This window comes from Sesamum indicum, linkage group LG2 (genome assembly GCF_026168435.1).
Source record: "Sesamum indicum cultivar Baizhima isolate 11 linkage group LG2, ASM2616843v1, whole genome shotgun sequence".
Classification (NCBI taxonomy): domain Eukaryota; kingdom Viridiplantae; phylum Streptophyta; class Magnoliopsida; order Lamiales; family Pedaliaceae; genus Sesamum; species Sesamum indicum.
In genome coordinates, this window is record NC_142658.1 from 20,703,896 (window position 1) to 20,727,034 (window position 23,139).

The 23,139-nt window shown below is 34.8% G+C and overlaps 5 protein-coding genes across 8 annotated transcripts; 1 reads left to right on the top strand and 4 right to left on the bottom strand.

The window, feature by feature from the left end:
* Positions 1–1,456: 1,456 nt before the first annotated feature.
* On the bottom strand, positions 1,457–2,959 carry MYB62 (myb domain protein 62). Its single transcript, XM_011072486.3, has 3 exons — positions 2,612–2,959; positions 2,390–2,519; positions 1,457–2,297 (listed from the first exon to the last, which is right to left on the bottom strand). The coding sequence occupies exons 1-3, from the start codon at positions 2,772–2,774 to the stop codon at positions 1,739–1,741; spliced, it is 852 nt and encodes a 283-aa protein (XP_011070788.1). The 5' UTR covers positions 2,775–2,959; the 3' UTR covers positions 1,457–1,738.
* Positions 2,960–10,732: 7,773 nt separating this feature from the next.
* On the top strand, positions 10,733–13,518 carry LOC105156373 (acyl-acyl carrier protein thioesterase TE3, chloroplastic). 2 transcript variants are annotated; one of them, XM_020692019.2, is made up of 5 exons: positions 10,733–11,055; positions 11,495–11,595; positions 12,283–12,392; positions 12,942–13,037; positions 13,143–13,518. In XM_020692019.2, exons 2-5 carry the CDS (start codon positions 11,496–11,498, stop codon positions 13,260–13,262), a joined length of 426 nt encoding a protein of 141 aa, XP_020547678.1. In that variant the 5' UTR covers positions 10,733–11,055; position 11,495; the 3' UTR covers positions 13,263–13,518. The 2 variants fall into 2 exon arrangements, with proteins under 2 accessions (XP_020547678.1, XP_011070789.1); XM_011072487.3 differs by having other exon boundaries at positions 10,738–11,065.
* A 620-nt stretch (positions 13,519–14,138) lies between these two features.
* On the bottom strand, positions 14,139–17,181 carry LOC105156374 (Tetratricopeptide repeat (TPR)-like superfamily protein). 3 transcript variants are annotated; one of them, XM_088878010.1, is made up of 3 exons: positions 14,747–17,181; positions 14,546–14,678; positions 14,139–14,335 (listed from the first exon to the last, which is right to left on the bottom strand). In XM_088878010.1, the coding sequence occupies exon 1, from the start codon at positions 17,029–17,031 to the stop codon at positions 15,589–15,591; it is 1,443 nt and encodes a 480-aa protein (XP_088734136.1). In that variant the 5' UTR covers positions 17,032–17,181; the 3' UTR covers positions 14,139–14,335; positions 14,546–14,678; positions 14,747–15,588. The 3 variants fall into 3 exon arrangements, with proteins under 3 accessions (XP_088734136.1, XP_088734135.1, XP_011070790.1); XM_088878009.1 differs by having other exon boundaries at positions 14,139–14,670; XM_011072488.3 differs by having other exon boundaries at positions 14,139–14,678.
* A 689-nt stretch (positions 17,182–17,870) lies between these two features.
* LOC105156375 (endonuclease 2) lies at positions 17,871–20,083 on the bottom strand. Its single transcript, XM_011072489.3, has 9 exons — positions 19,901–20,083; positions 19,633–19,807; positions 19,378–19,485; positions 19,144–19,199; positions 18,950–19,033; positions 18,772–18,864; positions 18,598–18,659; positions 18,421–18,494; positions 17,871–18,311 (listed from the first exon to the last, which is right to left on the bottom strand). Exons 1-9 carry the CDS (start codon positions 20,066–20,068, stop codon positions 18,217–18,219), a joined length of 915 nt encoding a protein of 304 aa, XP_011070791.2. The 5' UTR covers positions 20,069–20,083; the 3' UTR covers positions 17,871–18,216.
* Positions 20,084–21,455: 1,372 nt separating this feature from the next.
* Positions 21,456–22,754, bottom strand: LOC105156735 (endonuclease 2-like). Its single transcript, XM_088877929.1, has 7 exons — positions 22,638–22,754; positions 22,348–22,522; positions 22,118–22,228; positions 21,965–22,020; positions 21,807–21,890; positions 21,616–21,708; positions 21,456–21,545 (listed from the first exon to the last, which is right to left on the bottom strand). Exons 1-7 carry the CDS (start codon positions 22,752–22,754, stop codon positions 21,456–21,458), a joined length of 726 nt encoding a protein of 241 aa, XP_088734055.1.
* Positions 22,755–23,139: the final 385 nt, after the last annotated feature.

Genomic DNA, 23,139 nt, shown 5'->3' on the forward strand with positions numbered 1-23,139 from the left:
ATATTGTAAAAACAAATGTTATCGGTATCTATGATATATATAGTATGATATTATGGAAAACAGGAAAGTCTCTTAAAAAACAAAGAAATATTCAAGAAGATCAATTAGAGAAATGAATTTTTATGAGATATCAATACTTTTTATAATTAGTGTTGTTAGAAATCTTTTATTCTTTTTGATGTTTTTAAGATTCCTAACTCTCCTATTGATGTTTAAAAGCTTCTGTGCGTATGTATATATAATTGATATGAAATAAGAGATGGTTGCAATTTGATAGCATTTGAATGAGTATAAATTGAAAATATAATATTTTAATTATGTGGTTTGACAATGAAATTTTAATCAACTATAAATTTTTATTCAGTTGAGAATCCAACCCTTCACCATTATTGTCATGACTGGCTCCTACTTAGCTACCTACTTATCCTTTTGACTACCTTTGGGCCATTTTTTAAGTTTTATTATTTTTTGGTTAATTTTAATTATTTTTTATATTTTTTATAGTTATTATTTAGGCCTGAAAATTTTTTAGATTATTGCTTGGATTTATGACTATTTTTTGGTCGAACTTCGTGGACTTCTAAGCAGTTAAAATTTGAGCCAGAATCATATCGATTTTACTCGTATTTGGATTATAACTCTTTTTTTTAAATAGTTGATAACTCTGTCAGGAAATTCACTCAGTAATAAAATATTTTTATATTTAATTTGAGGCCTAGAAATATTGGGGAATTGTTGGTATTATTCTTTATATTCATTTATTTTCGCTCCATCAATAATGCATAAGTTGTGAATATTTCTAAAGGAAAAGAATGGTAAAATAGAAGAAATAGTAATGCATATTAATTGTGAAAGATGAAGCTACCAGATACAAATGAAACCTGGTGCTGTATTTATCCTTAGTCACAACTGTCGTGCTGGATACAAACTTTTCAAATTCATTTTCGTAGCCATATCATGATTAGACCACACGTTGATCCCCATTCACGATGTTGTCATTTCAACGTTGTTTCCATGAAATTGACAAAACCTTTTATCCATTCTTTACCACTATTTTGGTCAATATTCTACTTTCATTTCGTCTTCTTCTCGTGTAGTAGATATGAGGATACCAGCTGTTGTGAGGCCCAACTCCACCCTACTTATGATCACTCATATTTCTAGCAACGTTTAAATAGGTTAAAATTTATATGTTTTTATTTAGATTAAATCGATATATTTATCTAATTTTAATTAATAATTTTCATTCTCGTACTTAGATAAAAATCCCAACTCATAATTGTTGCGTGGTACAATTAGGCATTTTCATAGTACTTGAAACTCTTTTGTCCGATCAATTCCTGACTATATATTATGAGTGTAGACTCCTAGCAGCTGTCCCCTAAAATTCACTATATGATCCATGTATCAATCTTAAAAATTATGTCCTGAATCATATATAAGATACTCAATGAGAGAATTCAAACACAAGGGCTCGTTTATTATTAATTCTACAAAGAAAATTCATAAGGGAAAAGTTGATTAGATGACACTAGGACTAGCCCTAAACCTACCGATCCCAATCCTTTTCATGATAGATATATAGTTGGAAGTGATTGATTTCACAGTAGACATGGAATTTTATCACTTAGAGAGTAGCCAACAGAAACATAAGCATTATCATAAACTAGACTTTCAGTCACCTTTTTCTTGACCCTACTACAAAAACAAGGGCCACTTCAATTTCAAACTCTAAGATCTATATATCTAGACAGACACCAACTTCTCCAGGCTTCCGGAATTGCCACAATTCATCAGTGTTCCAGAACCAATCGATCTCCGCCACATGGCATTCCGACAGGGAAATATCTTGGGCCTCCAGTTCTTGCATGTCATAGCTAGGACTCCCCACATAGTAATAATTGTCCTCTAGTGAATTTTCAGATTGGATTTTACCAGTTACTAAACTCTCAGCTGGCAGCGGTGAGATTTTGGCTGAGTAATTACTGTCTGAACTGTTCACCCCGTTGCCGGGTTTTGATGAGGGCTGAGGTACCTGGCTGGAAACTGGTGAAGGGGCTGTAAAATTTTGAGTCTCCATGGATGAGATTGAGGAAGAGGGAGAGGATGTTAGGGATGAATCTTGCTCCATTTTTTCCATCAATCTTGGCATCCAAAACGTGCGAATTGCTTCGAGGAATTTCTTGCTGTTGGAATCAACCTTGAGCTGACGGGCCTGTTTCTGCACCCTTGTTCTCCAGTAATTCTTGATTTCATTGTCTGTCCTCCCTGGTAAATGCTGCGCAATTTTGGACCACCTGGAATCACAAAACTCGCGTCTTTCAGCACTGAAAATGTACGATGATGGAATTTGAATGGTCTCCAGGATAGACTTTGAACTTAAAATCACCTGTTTCCCCATTTGGAATGGAGTTCAAGAATGGTGAGTTGTTCATGCGGGGTGAGGTTTCCACGCTTTATGTCAGGCTTCAAATAGTTCAACCACCTCAATCTGCAGCTTTTCCCTGTTCTCTTCAGCCCTGTTAAGAGTTTGACAGACAATAAAAACAAAGAGTTGAGGTCCCTTCCAAACGCACGCACATGATCGAAAGTGTAAGAGTGTGGAATTTACCTGCAAATTTGGCTAAGGAATTCCAGCGGCCTTCGCCGTGGCAACTTATATACTGAATGAGAAGATTGTCTTCCTCAAGGGTCCATGGCCCTCTTCTTAGCTCGCTCCCGAATTCATAGCTTGTGCTTTTCGGAACACTTCTACCTTTACTCATCATCATCATCAACAAATAGAATTAAAGAAAGGACGAGGAGATTGTCTTGGTTCAGTGTCCAACTCAAAGCCCACCACAGATTTTATAGTAGTTGTCCACTCGACCAGGTTAATTAAATGTAAACCTGTCAAAAAAAAGGGAAAAGTGAGTGTAATATCCTTACCATAAATGTATTGTACTTGTTTGTGAGGAAAATTCTAATTTAGATTGAGTTTGATCGAACCTGAACTGATTATACAGCATGTGCGATACATTTGTCGTGTAATTCATCATACAGCATATACAATTTTTAGAAAGTGACCAATCACTTGATAAGTATACCATATTTGTTTTGCAAATTAGTTTGATTCAATCGAATCTAATGTGAAAAAAACTTTCATTATATGATTTATTTGATTCAATCAAACTTAATTAAATTAAAATTTTTACAAAACTGAAAACGGAGAAGAAATGGGGTTTCTTTCCTTTTCTAGTTTACCTTTTAACGATGACCCACATAGAATTTTCTTTGATTTGAAGTGAGGGTGGTGACTGGTGAGTGTGGGCAAATGGCACTGAACTAAGAGGAATACTCTATGAGCGAGCATCTAGATCTCCCCAAACTCCACCACTATTAATTATCAGCTGCAAATAAATAATTATTTTGAAATTATGATCAATTTCATTCAATATAAGATTTTTAAATGTGTTGTTAAACTACAGCTTTTTATACTTGTATCTTGTTATGCGTAAAAAGCTGTTGATGCGAATGGAGAGAATATTCTTAAAAATAAAACTTTATTTTTGAAAAATATGTATATATATTTAAGGGAGAATAAATAATATTAAAAGTCAAGATGTATAAAAAAAAAGAAGAATATGCTGTGAGTGGGAAAGTTTTGGCGTGCGTGATCAGCCAAGTTGCATGATCTTTGTGTTTGTCCTGTTAAATCGTATATGTATTTTGTGATGAGAACATGAAATAGACTTGAATGGATTTAAGGTCAATTCTCAATTATGTAGTGGGCTAAGGCCACGTCCCTGGCACACTAAATGCAAGAATTGTCTCTAAATTCACTGAGCAACTATCCTGCATTAAGCTGAGCATCAACAGCATCACTAATCAACATATTGACCAGAGAAAACTACAAGGAATTGGAACAGTGAACAAACTCAATAATAAAAGTTGCAATCAAGACATTAATGTAGGAAGTGCCAAGGAAACGCCTAGAGAAAAGGAAGTAAGGAAAAGCGTGATCTTGAAAATGAACTTTGTCATGTCTTTTTGTGTGGGAGTGATTTTCTTTGTTTCTTCGTTTTCATGGAATTTCTATGCAAAGAAACGTGCTTGACTGGTATGATTATAACTCTGTTTTCCGATAAAAACGTGGTATTACTTGGTTTGATAAGTAGGGCGGCAGATATATTATATAAAAATCACTTGTTAAGTTTTCATGGAGTCCAATGTTATTGGCCCCCCAACACTACCAAACACATAATAACTCGGATTTATGCTAACCATATTGCCCTGAAATCAAAGCCATTTCGGTAATCACGGCAGCATCTTTTGTGTATAAATGATACGTCATTCGAGTTGGAAAATATTTCAAAGCATTTCAGACCAACCAATCTTGAGTGATTTCCATTTCTTTTTTCTTTTCTTTTTCTTTTTTCTTTGTGGGGTTTAATGTGAATTTATTATAAAAAAATTGGAGATTATTGGAGACCAGCGTAATACCATATAATAAAGAATGAGAATTAATGAAATTTATTGATCCCAAACATTCCTAAGAAAACTCGAGATATAGAAATAACAATTATGAATTGTGAATACTCAAAAGATATTTACATACAATAATAATGCATCATTTAACGTCGCAATATATATATATATATATATATTGAAATAAGTATAAACTTGTTCTCTTTTAGTTCTAAGTTTATTCTCATAAATTTTTCATTCCAATATTCTTAAACTAGGGCTAATTTTCCAAAATATTTTTAAAAAAAATAATTTTTTAGTTAAATTAATAAGATGAAATATTGCTTTTTAAGAACAAAAATAACAAAGTTAAAAAAAAAAAAGGAAAAAAAATTGCAATTGAAGTTGTAGTTTAAACTTCCCTGTCCCATCAAATTGGAGCCTTGTTTTGAGGCGAAGAGGGTAAAACTCAGCTTATGTAGTTGGTATGATTTTGACACTTCAACAACATCTTATGATCGCCTTCTCCTCCTTCTCTTCTCTTCTTTCATTTTATTTATTTATTATTGTAGGTGAAGTATCAAATTATTTTTTTTTATTTAAACTCTTTTTCGATTTCGCTTGTTTTTCTAAACAGTAAATTATAAATTAGAATAATTCTCAATTCAATTAATATATCGACATGACAATAAAATTTGAATTCATGATTTTAAATTTATTTATAGTACCTCAATTTAATATGTTGAGAACCCCCAAATAAGTAGAAAATACCTAAACAAACCAAAAGATCTATTTGCTTTTGCATAAGTCATACTCAGACCCAAATTGAATGAGGTATGGGCAAATTGTGCATTGTAAGTGGCATGACATGTGGCAATGGATGGAGGGCCAACGTCAAGGCCGTACAAATGGTCAAATCCTATAAACACACTTAGTGGGAAAAAAAAATAAAGATGGTATGCGTTTAATCAACAATTATCTAATTATTTGATTTCGCACCATTATAGACTTAAGATTCAGACAATTTTAATTAAGATCAATTGCCACTACAATCGTAAACCCTCTTTATTTGTAGGTCACAATCTTCACTTGCCCGAAACGTTGACCACTATGACAACTTGAGTCTGCTATAGAAACCAGGTGCAATTACTAAACTTTAAAGTAATTACGTGCCCAAAAAAAATATAAATCCTCCACATGAGGCAAGCAAAGTATTTACTCAAGCCAAAATAAACTTAAAAAAAAAAAATTCATTATGAAAATAATAAAAAAAAAACAGTAGAAATAGTGACATATATCAAAATTTCAGCTTTTTATGTATGACGACCAATTCCCTAAGTTTGTCAAACAGAGATTCAAGTACCTATCCACTTTCTGCTAAGAAAAAAGCGAACCGCAGAGCGACCACATAACTCAAAATATGGCGTTTTGAGGTGGGGGCCGGAATGCGGGGATTTGAAGGCCCCCCCTTCTATTCTCGTACTTCACACCATATATAAATTAAAAAATGGAGAAGGATATATATATATATATATATATAATTCATACAAACATCTCACATTAATTATAAATAGAAAAAATCAAAAAGTGACTTATAAATTCCAAAAACTCTATTCCCTGATAAAACACTTTTTAAAACAAAATGAGGAATTCTTTATGAAATTATAACGAACAATTACTCGCGCAATAGGACACTAATTGCACTGCGCTTGCACTCCACATCGATATTCAATGAGCGTTGTTTCTCCATCCTATCGTTATATTTTTGTAAACTTTGGAAGTTTATCTTTTAAAAAGAATTGGTTTCCTACCAACCACTCTATTTTACCGTTTAACATGTTTTTTTTTTCAATCAACTGTCAAAGTCTTGTAATTTTTTTAAGTGTTAATCACTTTTAAAACTTGAGTTAAATTGAAAAGAAGGTGTGAAATACACAAGTTAGAGGAAAAGGCAAAGATAGAATGAGAATCAATTATTGGTGGGTTTGAGGATTGAGGTGGGTGGGTACTATGGCGTGAGAAGATAATTGATTTGATAAGCAATAATAAAGAAGGGGGGTTACCTTATTGTAGTAATGGGTCCAGTTTCAGAAATCGATGCCTTGTCTTTTTATCCATTTTTGGATGAAAGAGAAGTTGATTCTTCTCATGTGGCCTCAAAGCTCTGATTCTTGTTCAACATTCATATACTCACTCTTCTGCAATAATTAACATGTATGTGCACAGTATAAGTGTCTAAGGTGGTCTCCGTGCAGCATTTTAAGGTCGAGAGTTTAATGTTATAAACAAACTCTGGGAAAGGTACAATATACAGGTCGCAATAATAACAAGGAATTATCCCAAAACGTTTTTGTTTTTAAGGTTTAAATACAAGACCTTTTATAAAAAAAATTTGTGTTCGAACTATTCAGCTGTCCTCCTAAGGACTGAATTACTTGAACATGATGTAGTGACGGGAACTTGTGTTTGCATTTGGTGTCCACGATGTGATAAAAATTATGTTGAAATATTATTTGATTTTAAATTTTAATTGTGAATAATTAGTTTTGTATGTATCCCTAGTAATTTATTTAATTAATTCTTTGTTACATCTTTGAAAAATAATCCGCTAGGCTTATTGATGCAACTCTTAATTATAATCTTTTGATACTTAAAATAATTAAATCAAGGTACTTGATAGGATGAAAGAGTCAGATCTTATTGTGATGAACTAATGCTTATTGTAATATTAAAATAGTCGTTATTGTTATTTATCAATGACCCTATTTGTCTATTAAAATCCTCCTAATACAATCATGTCATATTTGATCATATTCAATTTAATTAAAAATATATGTATCCTTGTCGTGTTTTGAAAAGTTTCATCTCCCGAGTGCTGTTTTATTATGATCATTTCTAAGATTTGATTTCATTACAAGAAAATGACAATGTTCTATACTACTTACCTTAGTTACAAAGGATTTCGAAATATATGTGCTTCTCCTAGTCCTTTACGAATTACTATAACACATCATGGGGTATCTTTGTTTCCAACTAATAAAATTTTCTTTTAAATTAGAGTAAATTACAGTCATCTCTACTGAAGTTTATTATAATTATGAATATTTCCTCGTTGTTTGAGAATTTATAAATACCCCCAAATAAAAATAATCATGTAGTCTCTAAATGGTGAGGTGAAATTCACCAATTTACCATTGTTTTTTTTTTTTTTAAAAAAGGTTTGAATTTCTTTTTTAAAAAATAGGCTTGATAAAGTAAATAATCAATAGAGCATATTAGTTCATAAAAATATTTTAAAAGTTTTTAAAAAATTATAATTCATAATCCAAAATGGTATTTTGCGCAATTCATCACAAAAATGAATGAACACGTAATAAAGTCTAATGGGGTGGACTTATTTTTCGTCAAACATTAAAATCTACATGAAATTTATAATTTTTTAAATAATAAAAATATTTATAATTATGTCAAATTAAAAAAAAAAAAAGTGTCTGCAATTTATCCTTTAAATGAACGTGGAAGACCTTTTTGCTATGCAGAAATAAATTTAAGAAGTTGTTTGCTTTGTGTCACAACTAAACTAGATGAACAAGCTTTGTAATTTGTTTAAAATAATAATACCCGCTGCTCCAAGCCCAAATACGACACAGCCCCAAGAGTCTGTTTGAATGGACCAGCAGTTTGTTCATTGCCCAAACATGGCCTACCTCTTACCCAACTTATAATTGCTTTTAAATTTAAATCAAATTTTAAGGCTACTTAAGTTGAATTTTAGTTTTGATCTTGTCAAATACATCAGTCGAGTTTAAAAATTTTAATTAAAGATTATTAATATTAACTAATTAAATTAAACTTAAACTGAGTTCCAAATTACTGAATCAAGAAAATGGAATCATTTAAGCTCAAGTGATTATGTTTTTTTTTTTTTTTTGGGTAAATGTAATTTTCATAAATAGAAAACGATATAGTACAACAATCATGAATCAAGTAGTGTTTTCTTCGACAGGCCAAAGGATACGCCACAATCCATAAAGTACATGTGTACTAACAGAGCTAGTTAAGGTAATGCCAAGTATACGCTGTCTAACATCCTCCACAATTAAGCTAGCTATAATATTCGGGTTCCGCTCAGTATGCTCGAATCGTCTAAGATTTCTCTCTCTCTCTCTCCATATACAGTAGATACACACACCTAGTAATGCACGATAGGCCATATTGATGATATGTTTACCCCTCCACTTCCTTGCAGCCCACTCAACATCTATCATCCAATCTCTATTAGGCCACGCAAAGCGTACAACTCGTCTAATAGCGTCAAGGTATTGGCGACTGTATCGACATCGAAAGAATAGGTGTATGTGTCTCCACCTCATCCTCATCACATAGTACACATCTACCTAAGTGAGATAACTATGGGTTGTCCGTCGTAGGTAGTTTCTCCAATATAGCAAGCCATAAGATAAACATGTGGTGATGTATCTTTAAAGCATCCGAAAGTAGTAAAGCCCAACCTACTTTCGGACCTGGTGGATCAAATAATCGATACAGAGCCTGGATCGTACGGATTCCACCGGCAAATCTCCAAATAATTCGATCATTATCCCGATGAATCGATGGAAGCGTGTGAGTAATCTCCAAGTACTCTATATCGGTAATGAGAGGCCACTGCCACTGACCTCCCTAAATCACAGAGCTAAGTCTGATGGATTCATGAAGACCAAGGGTGATCGACTCCCTTGGGAATCTCTCTATAAGAGGATCGAGATGATGCCATGGGTCCTTCCAGAGATAAAAGTCACCTCCATCTCCAATATGGTATTCCACCATTGGTCGCAGCCACGTTCACAGACGGACCATTTTCTTCCAACCCCACGAGCCTCTATGATCAGGGATAGTCCATATTGAAGCATCACGTAGTCGCCCTTGGTATAGTCAATCACCCCAAATGGAAGTCCTATCACATCGGATGACATCACATAATTTTTTGCATATGAGAGCACGGTTCATTGTGCTAATATCCCTCAGCCTTTGTCCTCCCTCAACCAGTCGTTTACAAACCTCCTTCCACGCCACTTTAGCGTAACCACTGCTCCCTTTTCCTTTCCATAAGAAAGTCCGCAGGTGCTTCTCAATATTCTTAATAACCCCTTTTGTTAGTATGAATGCCGAAGCCCAGTAAACACTCAGAGCTGTGAGTATAGATTTATTAATTTGCACCCTCCCCGCATATGAGAGTGTCAAGCCCTCCCAACCAGCAATACGTTCATCAATTTTTTTCAGTAAAGGTTGACAGTCAGAAATAGACAGTCTAAAAGAGATCAAGGGAAGGCCTAAGTACCTCATCGGTAGAAGCCCATCCTGAAATCCAAGCACCGCTAACATATGTTCTTTCAGTCCTTATGCAGATCGGGAGATAATAAGATGACTCTTCTCCACATTAAATTGTAGACCTGGCCACGTCCCAAACCGATCCAATCCTTCTGACCAAGGATGACAAGCATTAATCGAGAAATGGTCAAGTGATTATGTTTAGTAAATTCACTTTGGATAAGTTTTTAACAATTAATTCACTAACAATAAAATAATTCTTTCATTCCTTTTATGAAAATGAAAATTATATTATTATATTAATAAAAAGATAATTTCATTGTCCTTTCATGACGTTTGGTGTATAAATGTAACCTCATATAGTTTTAAAAAATTATATTTGATACTCATGATATTTATTTCTGTCTAACAAATAGACCCCTTTATTAGTCAAAATTCATCAAATTAGTGATATTAAAAAAAAAAAAACTGAATGAAGATTCATATCTACTCCCAATTGACTTAAAACTCACTTATTACAAGTTAAATAAATCTTTTATGACCAAGATACCCTTATAAGAGTGAAAATATATCTCTTTATATATATTATCGTGTAAAGAGATATAAAAATAATTTGATTAGAAAAGATTTGTCCGATATACAATAAATTAATAAAATAAGTCAATAGAAGACAAATATAAATTTTATTTAACATTTTTATTAGAATTAGCAAATTTGATAAAATATAACTAAAGAAGAAATCATTTATTAGAGATATAAATAAAATCATATAAGTTCACCTATAATTATACTAAATTTTACAACAGAATATTATAATTATCTAAGTTAAAAATAACTTGTTCGGTTTTTCACCGCATTAAGAGAGAAATGCGTTCCCTGGATTGCACGAGCAGAGCGCGTGACAACATGATTCCTGTAGCGGCGGAAAGCCGTTGGCCGTTAATCACAACGTTAGCATAAGCCTTAACGCCTACACTCTACACTGAATGAGGAACTGCACAAAATTTTTCCCCAAACCCCAACCTGCTAAGAAATTACGCACATTCCATCAAAATTATCACTCTTTTCATCTATTCCTGTTGAGAAAAATGATTCACTCTTTAATCACACCGGGAGCCCACGTGACCGCCCCGACCTCACGTGCCTGCCCCGCAGTAGGCCTTCTTCCCCGTCCCTCTCCGAGTTTTCCGGCCATCCCCAGGCGGCATATCCGGCTGCCGGGTCTAAGGTTTTCCTCCTCGAGGGTTACGACTTGCAAGGCTGCTGCATTTGACTTTAAAGGTGGCAAAGGGTACTTCAAATGTTCTCTTGTGATTATCTATTATTTTACTTTTTCTTGAGATTTTGGTGTCTGAATCAAGTATTTAGAGGTTAAATTTTGATGTATTTCTGTTACTTTATTGAAAAGGTGATTCCTTGCTTCGAGTTGCTGTATATTTTGTCTTAATTGCAAGTTTCATCAGCTTGATAGGCTTTTTACTCCTCAGAACCTTGATTACATCAAAGCTCAGATTAGTTTAATTAACAATTTTGCAAGGTGGGGATATCAGAATAACTAACGTTAGATCCTGATCCGATATTTGATGTTTATTTCTTCAGAATTTGTTTATTGCATATTCTGGGTGCATATTCAACTACTCAACATGCTTTGTTAGTAGTGATATATCTGAATAATATTTACTTAAAGACAATTTTGAGACTTTTCTATGTTTCTTCTCAGAATGAAGGGGTTCCATGAAGTTGAACTTAAAGTTCGAGACTATGAATTGGATCAATATGGTGTTGTAAATAATGCAATTTATGCAAGTTACTGCCAACATGGTGAGTGTGCTTGCTCGTATCTTTTCATCATATGCCATTTCACTGATTTTCTATTGTTAAAGTTAACAATTCTTTTACTATGAATTGTCGTGTGGTTAAAACGGAAGGGGCGCATCTCAGTATTAATAGGCATTATTTGTGGTTTTCTTGTAACATAAAAGTGTTAGTACCATTCTAAGGATCATAGTTCAAAAGCTGAAGGTTGAGGCCTTACAAGGCCTAAGAGAGAAGTTACACAAGAATAGTTACAGAATTCTGGACATGACTAATTATATACTGGTTCGTTGTCTCTTCTTTACAAGTTATTTAATTGGGTCTAATAATATTGACTGACTTGTATTAGATATAATGATTCCAGAGTAGGTGAGTAACTAGCTTAATTGGTTTGGCTAAGAAAAAGGAAAAACATGGCCCACCATATTTACCATCTCCCATTTGAGATCAACTTGTCTGCTTCATGTGTTGTTGATCTATGAAGTTCTCAATGAGAGCTAGCGTGCGCAGCATTTAGCAAACAATGCAGGTTTTATTTTGCCTTATGAACTAAGGAGCATGTTTTGACCCTGAGTGAAACTCTCAATCACATATTTTGAAACATACTTTTGATAGCACACATGAAATAAGTTCGAAGAAGATATTATTATCTCCTCTAGCTATGAAATGCTCACCTTTTAAAAATATGAGCAGGTCGGCATGAACTTTTGGACAGGATTGGTGTAAATGCAGATGAAATTGCCCGAGCTGGTGATGCATTAGCTTTGACAGAATTGTCACTCAAGTTTCATGCACCTTTGAGGGTATGACTGTAATCTCCTTATGACAAGCTCCAATTATCATAGACTTCTCCATGTTACATAATACAAACAGTGAACTAGTTGATTTGTGTGACACAAAGTAGGGTTAGTCAATCAAATGCTGAAGTCAATTTCCGTAGGATGCTAACAAACTTCACATGTGAGTATGTGACACACACTGATGAAATTTACGACCACAACATGACTGTAAAGCTGTTCTGAGAGCCATAAACTATTGGACTATTAATCAACCAATAATGAAGATTTCCAGTGAAACTTGAAATTCGATAATCATGTATATATTTATTTAACTCATCATATTACTATTTCCGTCATTCTGGAGGGAAGTTATTTATAGTATTTTTCCCCTTTTTGCCTGTTTTTCACCTCCATCATCTGAACATAAGTTTTGTATTTGAAACAGAGTGAAGTACTTAGCAAAAGTAGTCTAAGTTTGTTTGTTCTCTTATCCCTGCATTATGCACTTGGGTAATTTTACATTACTTAGATTATGATTTCGCAACCTTCTCATATACTTTTTCTGTATAACAGAGTGGAGACAGGTTTGTTGTGAGGGTGAGGATATCCGATTCTTCTGCTGTTCGGATGTTCTTTGAACATTTCATCTTCAAGATACCTAGCCTAGAGGTCTTGCACATTTCACCCTTCTAATTCAACGTACAAGTAAAACTGTAGAGAAGGCCTTCAAAATGGCTGATTGTAATACTTTAACTTTTGTTTTTGTCTCTCTAGCCCATTGTGGAGGCAAGAGCAACAGCAGTTTGGCTCGATAAAAAGTACCGCCCCGTCCGCATCCCTGCAGATGTAAAGTCTAAGTTCGTTCAGTTTCTTCGCCATGAAGAAGCAAACTGATGCTTATTTGTCGGGCTAACCCGGGAAGAAACTTCCTTATTTTGAGCCGGCTCTTCCTATTATTTCCTTCTTTTTTCAGTCTGGTAAACAGAAAGCAGTGAAAACATAAGCAAGACCATTTTAGATAGTGAAGGTGTATCGAGATAAAAATATCATGTCAGGGTTGGTTAAAAGGATTGATACTTTCTTCATTAAGATATAGAAAATGCGTAGAACAGAGCGGCAACAATTGCTCCTCTATAATCATTGATATGCTCATGTTGTTCCCAACTTTCTCTTGATAATTTTCTGATCTGTGACTGTACACTGCTCCTAGGTTCTTTTCGTAGTGGCATTCTTCGACGGATGCTTGTTTGTATCCATAGTTCACAAGTCTGAAGGGTATACAAGATGCACTCTAATTAAGTCTTTCATGTTTTTGTTACATTGAACTGGTGCTCAATTTTAGGTTGAGAAACTGGGTTATCTGCAAATCTTATCAATTACTCAAAACCACGTCTGCTATCTTTGGTCCAATTATCTGATACATAGACGCAACTTGTCCGTTCATGTTCATGTTGCCATCAAAGTTATGTCTGAATGCTGCATCCCTTCATCTTCCTATTTCTTGATCAGATGGGCATCCTCGACTCTAAATGTTGTGTTTGTTGCTTTTAAATCTTTACATACGTGCATTTGCTTAAATCAACACAGAAAATCGGCGCATCAAGGGAAAGTTTCCCTACTTTTGTGAAGTATCAGTGTATCACTTAGTACATTTGAGAAAATGTTATTACAAGAATTTCTGCATTTTCTGAACAAATACTGCATCCGGCAAACAAAGTTCAGTTACATTTCACTTAAGAATATGCCAAAAATAGAATTTAACACGCCGTAGGAACCGCAAAAACCACTCCATAAATGTCCAGAGTTTGACAAACATCCTGCAAGTCTAGTCCAAACCAACTAATCGTTTCTAATATTGAGTTACAGTACATATTGCACATTGTATTCACCAACTCTTCATGATTTCTCCAACAGCAATACTGGAGTAGTGAGAAGAGTAAAGATTGTCCTGGTTTCAACATAAGTCCCTGAAAAACTTAACCTTCCAAGATCAAACTTGCTATAATTACACTTTCAAACCACCATATCTACTAAATCAGAAACAAAATCTTCCACCCAAATCTAAATAATGTAGATCATGTATTAATTTGGTCACGCACACCTATCTGGAAAAGAAAAACAAACAAAAAGGAGTATTGCACTTAATTGCCAAATGCTTCATGATAATTTATGATTACCAGCTCAAGCATGAAGTCATAATCGTGGATACTACAGAGTTCTAACAAGCCACCATTAGTACGTCGGAGCAATGACCATTTAATCATATTCCATGATTAAAGAACGATAGATCTCAAAGGATCTCCTGCACACCTTGAGAAAAAAAAGTTTTTAGTAAACTCTGTATACACGTCGAAGTTCTACAACACAGAAATACTTACCAAGTAATCTTTATGGATGCACTGATTCAACCTATCATATCTTTGTTCATTCAGTCGTCCAACAGGATTTTGGATCGAATCGATCTGGTAGAGCAGAGCGTGGAGACATCCAACAGGATTCTGGAGACAACTGATGTGTCCAGCGGCAAGGTGAAAACATCCAATTTACAGAAGACATTTCAATTTCCTAGATCTCTTGTTGTATGTTCATATAATAAGTACACCGTTTTAAATAATTATATGTAAGAAAAATAATATAATAAAGTTAATTTATGCAAATCAGAAAAGGAAAGAAACCTATGGGGACATTCATGCTTTTACAAATAAAATAGAGAATTTAACTACCACATCTGGGCTAACTCCGAAATATAACATCAGAAATAAACTATAAACTAATCAATTTCTTTGCTCCACCTATTTGATTGTGCAGGTGTGGTAGACTGCGGATTTCACCAGCACATTCAGTATTTCAAACTAAGAAATCAAGATTCTAGAAAGTATAACTTTCTCAGAGAACCACCCTTACAAATATGAAAAATACACCCAAATCAGCATATAAAAGAAACAAGGTAACGGATAAATATAAGAACTGAAAATTTGCTTCCCTTAGAACTGGATCAAATAAATCCCACCATTGCAACTTGACCTGATTCTCATTCCAGATAACATTAGGTAAAAGAGTATTGCATCATGTCCATTCAAAACCAACTTCGCATCCCAGTACACCATTAATCAGCATGCAAGACCTTGCTTTCCCTGATAATTGTCTTTTAACTCCTTCCTATACATAACAATATCCCTAATTTTTTAAAAGATATGATCACAGTGTGGAGCCAACGTACTTATCTTTTAATACTGGAAACACTGGAAGCTAGATCATTTTCACCTGAAATATTGAGATGTTTGATTATTTTTTCAGTATGAGAAGATTTTATCTGAAGTTTTCCCTCTACCATAATATGAATAAGCTTTGCTGCTTCTGTAAAATGGTTTTCTTCACATAGTCCAGCCAACAGTACTGAGTAAACATCAGAATCAATGGCGGGCAATTCTCCAGACTTTTTAAGTGCATCAAACAAGATAAATCCATCCAGCACCCGACCCTCTGAAATTACGCTTTTAATGATTCTACTTGATGCCAAACCACTCGGTCTCATTCCTCGAGCCAACATCATCCTGAATGTCTTCTCTGACTCCTTATGCTTTCCAGCTCTCAATAGCGACATGACAAGCATACTATATAGCTCATCATATTGAAGTTCATCTCCACTAAATTTATCAATTAGCTTATAAGCCTCCTCTAGATGCCCTTCTTTGCAAAATCCATCAAGAATAGCAACAAAAGTCACAGTATTTGGTTTGATTCCAGAACTATCCATTCGATCCAAAACCTTCAATGCCTCCATAGCCCTCCCTTTTTCAACAAAGCCCTTTATCATAGTCGTATAAGTTACAACATTTGGCTTAGATTCCCCATTTTCTTTCTCCATTGTACCTAAGAACTCCAGTGCCATCTCCAAACTCACATGTTTACACATTCCATCAAGGAGCGTCGAATAGACAACAGCGTTTGGCACGCATCCATGCCCTTTCATAACCTTTACCAATCCAACCGCATCCTCTAACCTCCCTGCATCACAGAACCCCTTAATAATTGAAACATATGTAACCATATCAGGATAAAGATCAATCAAACCCATCTCTCTTATCAAGCCCATTGCCTCATCTAACCTTGCCTTCTCTATAAGTAGTCTAATCACCACATTATAAGACACGGTATCCGGCCTACAGTTAAACTCCTTCATTTTTCTCAAAACCCATAAGCCCAAGTTCGCATCTTTAGCTGCTCTACACAAACTCAAAACCACCTTAAACATCTTGACACTAACAACAAAACCTTCAGCCCTGTATTCATCTATAACATCAGTAATAACTTGTGGGTTTCGCTCAACATCCAGCAATTTACAAGCTTTTTCATACATATAGGAAGTATGTCTATAGGTGGGATGAAGTGCAGCCCAAATAAAGAATCTAACACCCAATTTGGGTTTATCAATAGCGCACCTTTCTAACACTTGAGTGATGCATCGAGAATCCAGCTTGGCGCTCACTGAGTCGAGGTTTTTCTCAACGTTGGACTCATCTTTTTGCAAATGGGTCAGAAATTTTTCAGCTGCTACAGAAGAAAATGTGCTGAAAAGGAGTAACCTTTTCAGTGAACAATCAGGGGTTTTGAGTGCAATCAAGAACGAAGAGTACCTAGTGATTGAGATAGAAATTGGCATTGGTTCAACTAAATCTTTTCCTGCAACAAAACGGTGAGGTGAAGTTGAAATGATTTTCCGTTACCTCTGAGAGGGCGCCGAAATATATTTCAGAAATTTCTCTAGCTAATTTTGAGTGCAGTGATGGAATTTTAGGGGATGTAAGAAAAACTTTCCAGTAACAAATTGCAAATGCAAATGTCATTATTATCCTTGTATTTTGAATTTGTACTAGTTTAGTCCATAATATCCTAATACCTAAATTATACATCATTTTAGTCTTTTAAATCAAAAATAAAATTTTGATAAAAAATTTAAGAATAAAATGATCAATATATAATATGAAATTATGAAACAGAATATTTTACCCGAATATATAAATTCATAAAATCCTATAAAATTAAGTAAATTCAATTTATGAAGTTCCCTTCTCAACATAAAAAACCAGGGATAAAGTACAAAGAGTCCCATACTCGGAATCTATCGAAAATTTCAACTAATAATGCAATATCGCCATTTATTTATCTTGATGGATTTTAAAAAGTTAAATCTGTAGAGAAAGATTCTGGACTTTTCAATTAAATTGATTATTAATAAACATATCTTGATGGTTGTCACCATTTAGGCCCATGTATTCAAGTTTTTATTAAGGTAAATTACAATAGGCTCTTATGAAGTTTATTATAATTACAAATATTCTATCATTATTTGAAAAATTATAACTAACTTGGCCATCTAACCAATACCCCCTACAATAGGATGTCATTAGGAGTATTTATTAGATGATTATTAATATTATGGAATATTTATAATTTTTCAATGAAAATGTAATTGTAATTACGATAAATTTCAAGACAATCTGATATAATCTACCCTTTTTGTTAAAGGTAGCCCATTTTATTCTCTAGCTTAAACTTATGGTACTTGAATTTACATATAATGTTTTGGTTTTACAACTATTTGAACAGTTCCATCAAGTAACTATTATGAATTGTAATTGACAAGATCTTTGGACAATCATAGAAAATAAACATTCATCAGCCAATGATCACAAAATGGGCTTGCAGAACTGCGTAGTTTCCATTGCTTGGGAATTAATCCTCAGAACTTCAAGCATAGGTTTTTAGCGGCTTCCTACGGTACCAGGTGGTCTGCACACAAGATTTCATCTATGTCACTTGTTTTAGGGCAGAGTTGAAATGTGCATCATCCAAATATACGGTTGAGTGTGGCAGCCAAGCGGACTCCACCCTGCGCCAGCCGCAGATTCACAACTGGTACACGGGACAGAAAGTAGTCATCTGCAGATGACATGAAGTCCAAGTTATCTTATCTTACAATTATTACAAGCGACGGACTAATGGATTCCTTAGTTAGGAAAGGATCATCTGCGGAAAAACGGAAATGTACCATTAAGAACTGAACCTTCTTCCACTCCTTTATATGCCCAGTCGCAGGCTGCTTTAATACCTTCAGATGCATATCTATAGGACAATAGTTGTATAATCTAAGTAATATATCTATTCATTTGTGGAATATAGTTTTTTGAAACAAAATTGTCAACCCGTTCCGTGTGTCTAAACTTACACATCTGGACAAGCTGTCTTAGCGCAGGCCTCCCACGCCTTTGCTTGTTTAGACCATACAGTCTACCAAGTGTTGAAAAATGAGCATTCATTATTATGAGCTGGGATGTAAGAACATAAAAACATGGAAATGGATGTTAGTTTCTATGACGGAAGATAGGGAAAAATAAGGTACCGTTATGTTCTTCTGGAGCGTATCAATCAGTTCCTCGACATTAGAATCATAAAACCTCTTTTCTGCTGTCTCAATAATATTGCTGTCCCATACCTGTGTAGAATTTGGATTCCAGTTTCTATATGAAACACCAGTTTGTTTATTGCATAGGTTGTATTATACTACAAAAGTAACTCACATGATGAAGAACTTCTTTTCTCCTATACCAACGGACATCAATCGTGTTTGCTCCCCTGTCTGAAGTAAATCCTACATGCAGAGGCTGCATACCAGAATCCGAATATTTCTGTCAGTCTGCTGCTTATATTTCACTTCACATATATAAGGTCACGCCCATAAAACCCCTGTCAATGTGAACTAGTAATACTAAACCTGATGAATGTCTCCAATGAAATGAGATAAGAAGAGAAGCGCTTCCGTAAGATTATCTGACAACAACATCGTTATTTCACATCAGACAAGTAAACGAATAATTGAAAATAAAAAATTGAAGTGATCGAATAAACATTGGCAAGATTAGTTAAAATGAAGTTGATCATAACTAAGAAGATGTTGAGATAAAGATATATTTCAGCAGAAATGAAATTGAAAATCTAACAGAATTACACTCGGAAGCAGAATTGCCGTTGCCATAGCTCAGAAGCTGAGTTGTGTAGTTGTTGATTGCCCCTGCTACGCACCTGTCTTCTATGCCATCTTCATCTTTGCAATCCCCTGCGCATATATATATATAAACAAAGATTATCTTAACCTCTGTAAAACTTCATTTTTTCCTCAAGAATCTATCTCAACATCATAAAAGGTACTAGAAAGTTTAGAAAATTTTGTTTCTGAAACATAAAAGCAAAAATTTTTGCTCACTCTTGTACTGATATGTGCAGAGGTTGTCTGGAGTATTGATGTAATGAAGAGGTGAAGACCAGTGATAACGGAACTTGACTCGATCAGCCCACGAACACAAGCTTCCAAGATCATTATCGGCGTAGGCTGGAAGAAGTTGCGATACAGCATCTGCCGCCGACTTACTCAACCTCGGCTGCAATAAAAAACGAGTATCATTAGTGGAAACACCCTTTTTCATGAACATGAGACCTAGTAAAAGTAGAGACCAAATGGTTAAGACAGGAACCTGTGCGAGTCTGCATATAATGAGATGCCCATCGATGCCCCAACCATAGGCAACAGGAATACAACAGAGTACAAGAACTAGGAATGCTATCCGGAAGTTGTGCAATCCCATCTTCTTTTCTGCAATGAAAATGTGACAATGTAATGAAGCAGCTATATAGTAAAGCATAAACCAAAATGTTTAATGACATGGGATAGTGTGAACTGTGTGAGACTCCAGTTTGGGAGAGTGTGAACTGTGTGAAAATCCAGTTTGATTTGTTTCCAAAAGGGTACCTTTCTCTGGTATTTTTTTCTTTATGGGATAGTCTGGACAGTGACAACCGTATAATTGGGGAAATAAAATGTAACTGAACGCTTTATATGTCAATTTATTACGGTTTTTTTTTACTAAAATATCTGGAACGAGTTATGAAAAAGTGCTAAAAAAGGCCAGTTTTTTTTTAACTTTTAGTGAAAAGGTATCTTGTTGCATTAGACGTGCCGGGAAAGGGAATGAAGATGTAACGGTTTTAGAGAATTAATGTCGTAATCCCATGATTGGAGCTGATTATTTGATGTTTGATTTACGGCAAAAGAAACTGAATATACATAATAATAATGGTTATATACTTGCAAGCTGTACAAAGATTTGTTAACTTCAATTCAAATTTCCAACTTAGAAGTGTTTGATATGACAAAATATCCTTCCGGGGAATACTGAACGAATTTTCTAAGGCATCTGTTGCATCTCTATTCCTATTTACATATATGTAGGCATGTGTATAGATTTTTTCTTAGATAAAATTGATAATGTAATCTTTATCCTCGTGGAACGAATATGTAAAATGAAATAACATATGCAATATGAAATTCACTCCGGGAGAATACGCATTGGAGAGGTTCAATGAGTTTTTAGCTGTTGGTATACTTTGTAAGTAATTCCAAGTCGATAAGTATTTCTTTCTTTTCAGAAACATGTTTCTTGAAGTCTTGGACGAGTGGAAGTATTATAGGATGGAGAAAAAGCATTGTTTTGATGCGACCTGTATCCTCATTACATGAAAGAAACGTGAAATCAACTGCGGGAGCATTTCTGTTACATCTTGAGATCGTATGTGCCCGAGACAACCATTTATTTTCAAAGGAGGAACACAAATTTCAACAGTAATAGCATCTCATAATTCTGCAACAAAAATCAGGAACCAAATTTCGGAACCAGCTTCTGTTGTCTGTCTGTATGGAAGTGGTTAGGTCTCAAGAACATTCTGCAGCGGGCTCATGTAAGTATCCGATTAAGAGTTGCCGCGAGACGTATCCCTGCTTGTGCTAGTCGCATTTCCACGACAGGTAACCGCGTCTGATAGTATTCGTCTGCAAGAACATTGCATCTTTGTTTGAAGAATATCATATATAAAAACAATTAAACTGAATTAATGTAGTAGAAGAACCACCTTTGAGAACTGAACCAGGGTGCACCCCCTTGTAAGCCCATTGACAAGCCGCTTTAATACTCTCGGCTGCATACCTGAAATTTAGACATGATTATTTATAAACGTCAGGTTTTAGTTCAAGGTTCAAATTTGTTGAATAACATACATATTCGGGCATGTTTTCTGATGACCACCGCAGGTCTCCCATGCATTAACTTGATTTGCCCATTTGCTCTGTCAAACAAAAGTACACATAGGATTATGCTAATATAGCATTTGACAGCTTTTAAATGATACTACAAACCTTTATTTTCAGTTGAATGTTCCTGACCAACTGGTCTACATTTGATGGGTTGAATCCTCCTTCATCTCTCTTGATTACATCAGTGTCCCAGACCTGCAATATGGCATAAACGATATATAAAAGTTGGATGGTTTTCCACACTAAGGTTGTAAGAAGGGACGGGCACAAAATCTACATTTTGACGTTCTTACCTGGTGCAGGACTCTTCTTGTGTTGAACCAAGTCACTTTAATTCTGTTTCCTCCCATATCTGTGGCAAATCCAACATGCAATGGCTGCATACAAATTCATTCTCAATCTTGATTAACTGAAATTAATAATCAGGTATAATTATCCATCAGTAGAATACCTGATGAATGTCTCCTAGGAAATGGGACAGGAACAGAAGTGCTTCTGTGAGATTATCTGGGAATGTTGTAATGTACATAACAAGCATCAGAACACACAGAAATGATGAGTAACATTCTTAATCCTGATCAAATAAAAAGATATATATATCTACATCTGGGCTTTTTATTGCGGTAGCTCAGAAGCTGGGTAGTGTAATTGTTGATTGCTCCCGTCAGGCACCTGCCCTTTGCTCCATTTCTACCATTGCAATCCCCTGTAAATTCTAACATTAATGCAGCATTTTACATCAAACCATAATGAAAACGAGTAAACCTTTCTTTTTGTAAGAAAAAAACCACAACCTGGTATACATAAACCTATGGCACAATCAAGAGACTCAACTGGTATAATTGTAGGTGCAAACATCATCAGGGGTGTTGACAAAATGAAGGTCGGAAGACCAGCGATACCGAAACTTGATTCTGTCAGCCCACGGGCACAACCGTCCTAGATCATCATGTGCAGAAGCCGGCAGCAGTTTTTTTACAGCTTCTGCTGCAATGCTGCTCAGGCGTGCCTGTCACGTGTTAGAATATATACATATATGATTTTGTCATGCAAGACGATTTGCGGGATGAAGATTAAGGATGAAAGGGCTAGCAGAAATCAAGAAAGAAGATAGAGAAACAAGCCTGAGCTATTCTGCAAATGGCTATATGGCCATCATATCCCCAACCATACGCAAATGGAATTATTACAATTACAAGTGACAATGGCAATAGCAAATCTAGGAGTGTAACAGTTCTCATAATTCTTTATTAATCCTATATCATCAGTAGTGTTGTGTGCGCGTATGTGTGTGTGTGTGTTTTATCAAGAATTACTGAAATGCTTTAAGTGAATATATATATATGGTTGGATAAACTATAGACTATCGGAGTTTTAACAGTTCGGAAAGAATAAAGTTAATTTGTTTTTAATAAAGTATTCCTTGGTAAGAATTTTGGATGGGATGGATGATGATCATACTGATAAGGAGGGAAAATTACAATTAATTATGATATTCAACTACATAATGAGGTTAAAGTTGAATATCATACTACTATTACCTTTTTAACTTCTCTAAGCTTTATATTACGTTTTTTGGGCCTGAAAAGTCGACAAACACCAAATTTATAGGGCGGAGGTAGGACG

Bases quoted from the DNA above. Each gene is read 5' to 3' on its own strand.
- MYB62 (XM_011072486.3), bottom strand. From the start codon at position 2,774: ATGATGATGATGAGTAAAGGTAGAAGTGTTCCGAAAAGCACAAGCTAT. The intron at 2,520-2,611 runs GTAAATTCCACA...AACTCTTAACAG, and splicing joins TTCCTTAGCCAAATTTGCAG to GGCTGAAGAGAACAGGGAAA. The intron at 2,298-2,389 runs GTGATTTTAAGT...TTGTGATTCCAG, and splicing joins CATTCCAAATGGGGAAACAG to GTGGTCCAAAATTGCGCAGC.
- LOC105156373 (XM_011072487.3), top strand. From the start codon at position 10,761: ATGAGGAACTGCACAAAATTTTTCCCCAAACCCCAACCTGCTAAGAAA. The intron at 11,066-11,494 runs GTACTTCAAATG...GTTTCTTCTCAG, and splicing joins GACTTTAAAGGTGGCAAAGG to AATGAAGGGGTTCCATGAAG. The intron at 13,038-13,142 runs GTCTTGCACATT...TTGTCTCTCTAG, and splicing joins TCAAGATACCTAGCCTAGAG to CCCATTGTGGAGGCAAGAGC.
- LOC105156374 (XM_088878009.1), bottom strand. From the start codon at position 17,031: ATGCCAATTTCTATCTCAATCACTAGGTACTCTTCGTTCTTGATTGCA.
- LOC105156375 (XM_011072489.3), bottom strand. From the start codon at position 20,068: ATGCTTTACTATATAGCTGCTTCATTACATTGTCACATTTTCATTGCA. The intron at 19,486-19,632 runs GTGAGCAAAAAT...ATATATGCGCAG, and splicing joins CTGCACATATCAGTACAAGA to GGGATTGCAAAGATGAAGAT. The intron at 18,865-18,949 runs GTGAGTTACTTT...AATTCTACACAG, and splicing joins GAAAAGAAGTTCTTCATCAT to GTATGGGACAGCAATATTAT.
- LOC105156735 (XM_088877929.1), bottom strand. From the start codon at position 22,754: ATGAGAACTGTTACACTCCTAGATTTGCTATTGCCATTGTCACTTGTA. The intron at 22,229-22,347 runs GTTGAGTCTCTT...CATTAATGTTAG, and splicing joins TTGCACCTACAATTATACCA to AATTTACAGGGGATTGCAAT. The intron at 21,709-21,806 runs GTAAGAACGTCA...GCCATATTGCAG, and splicing joins CAAGAAGAGTCCTGCACCAG to GTCTGGGACACTGATGTAAT.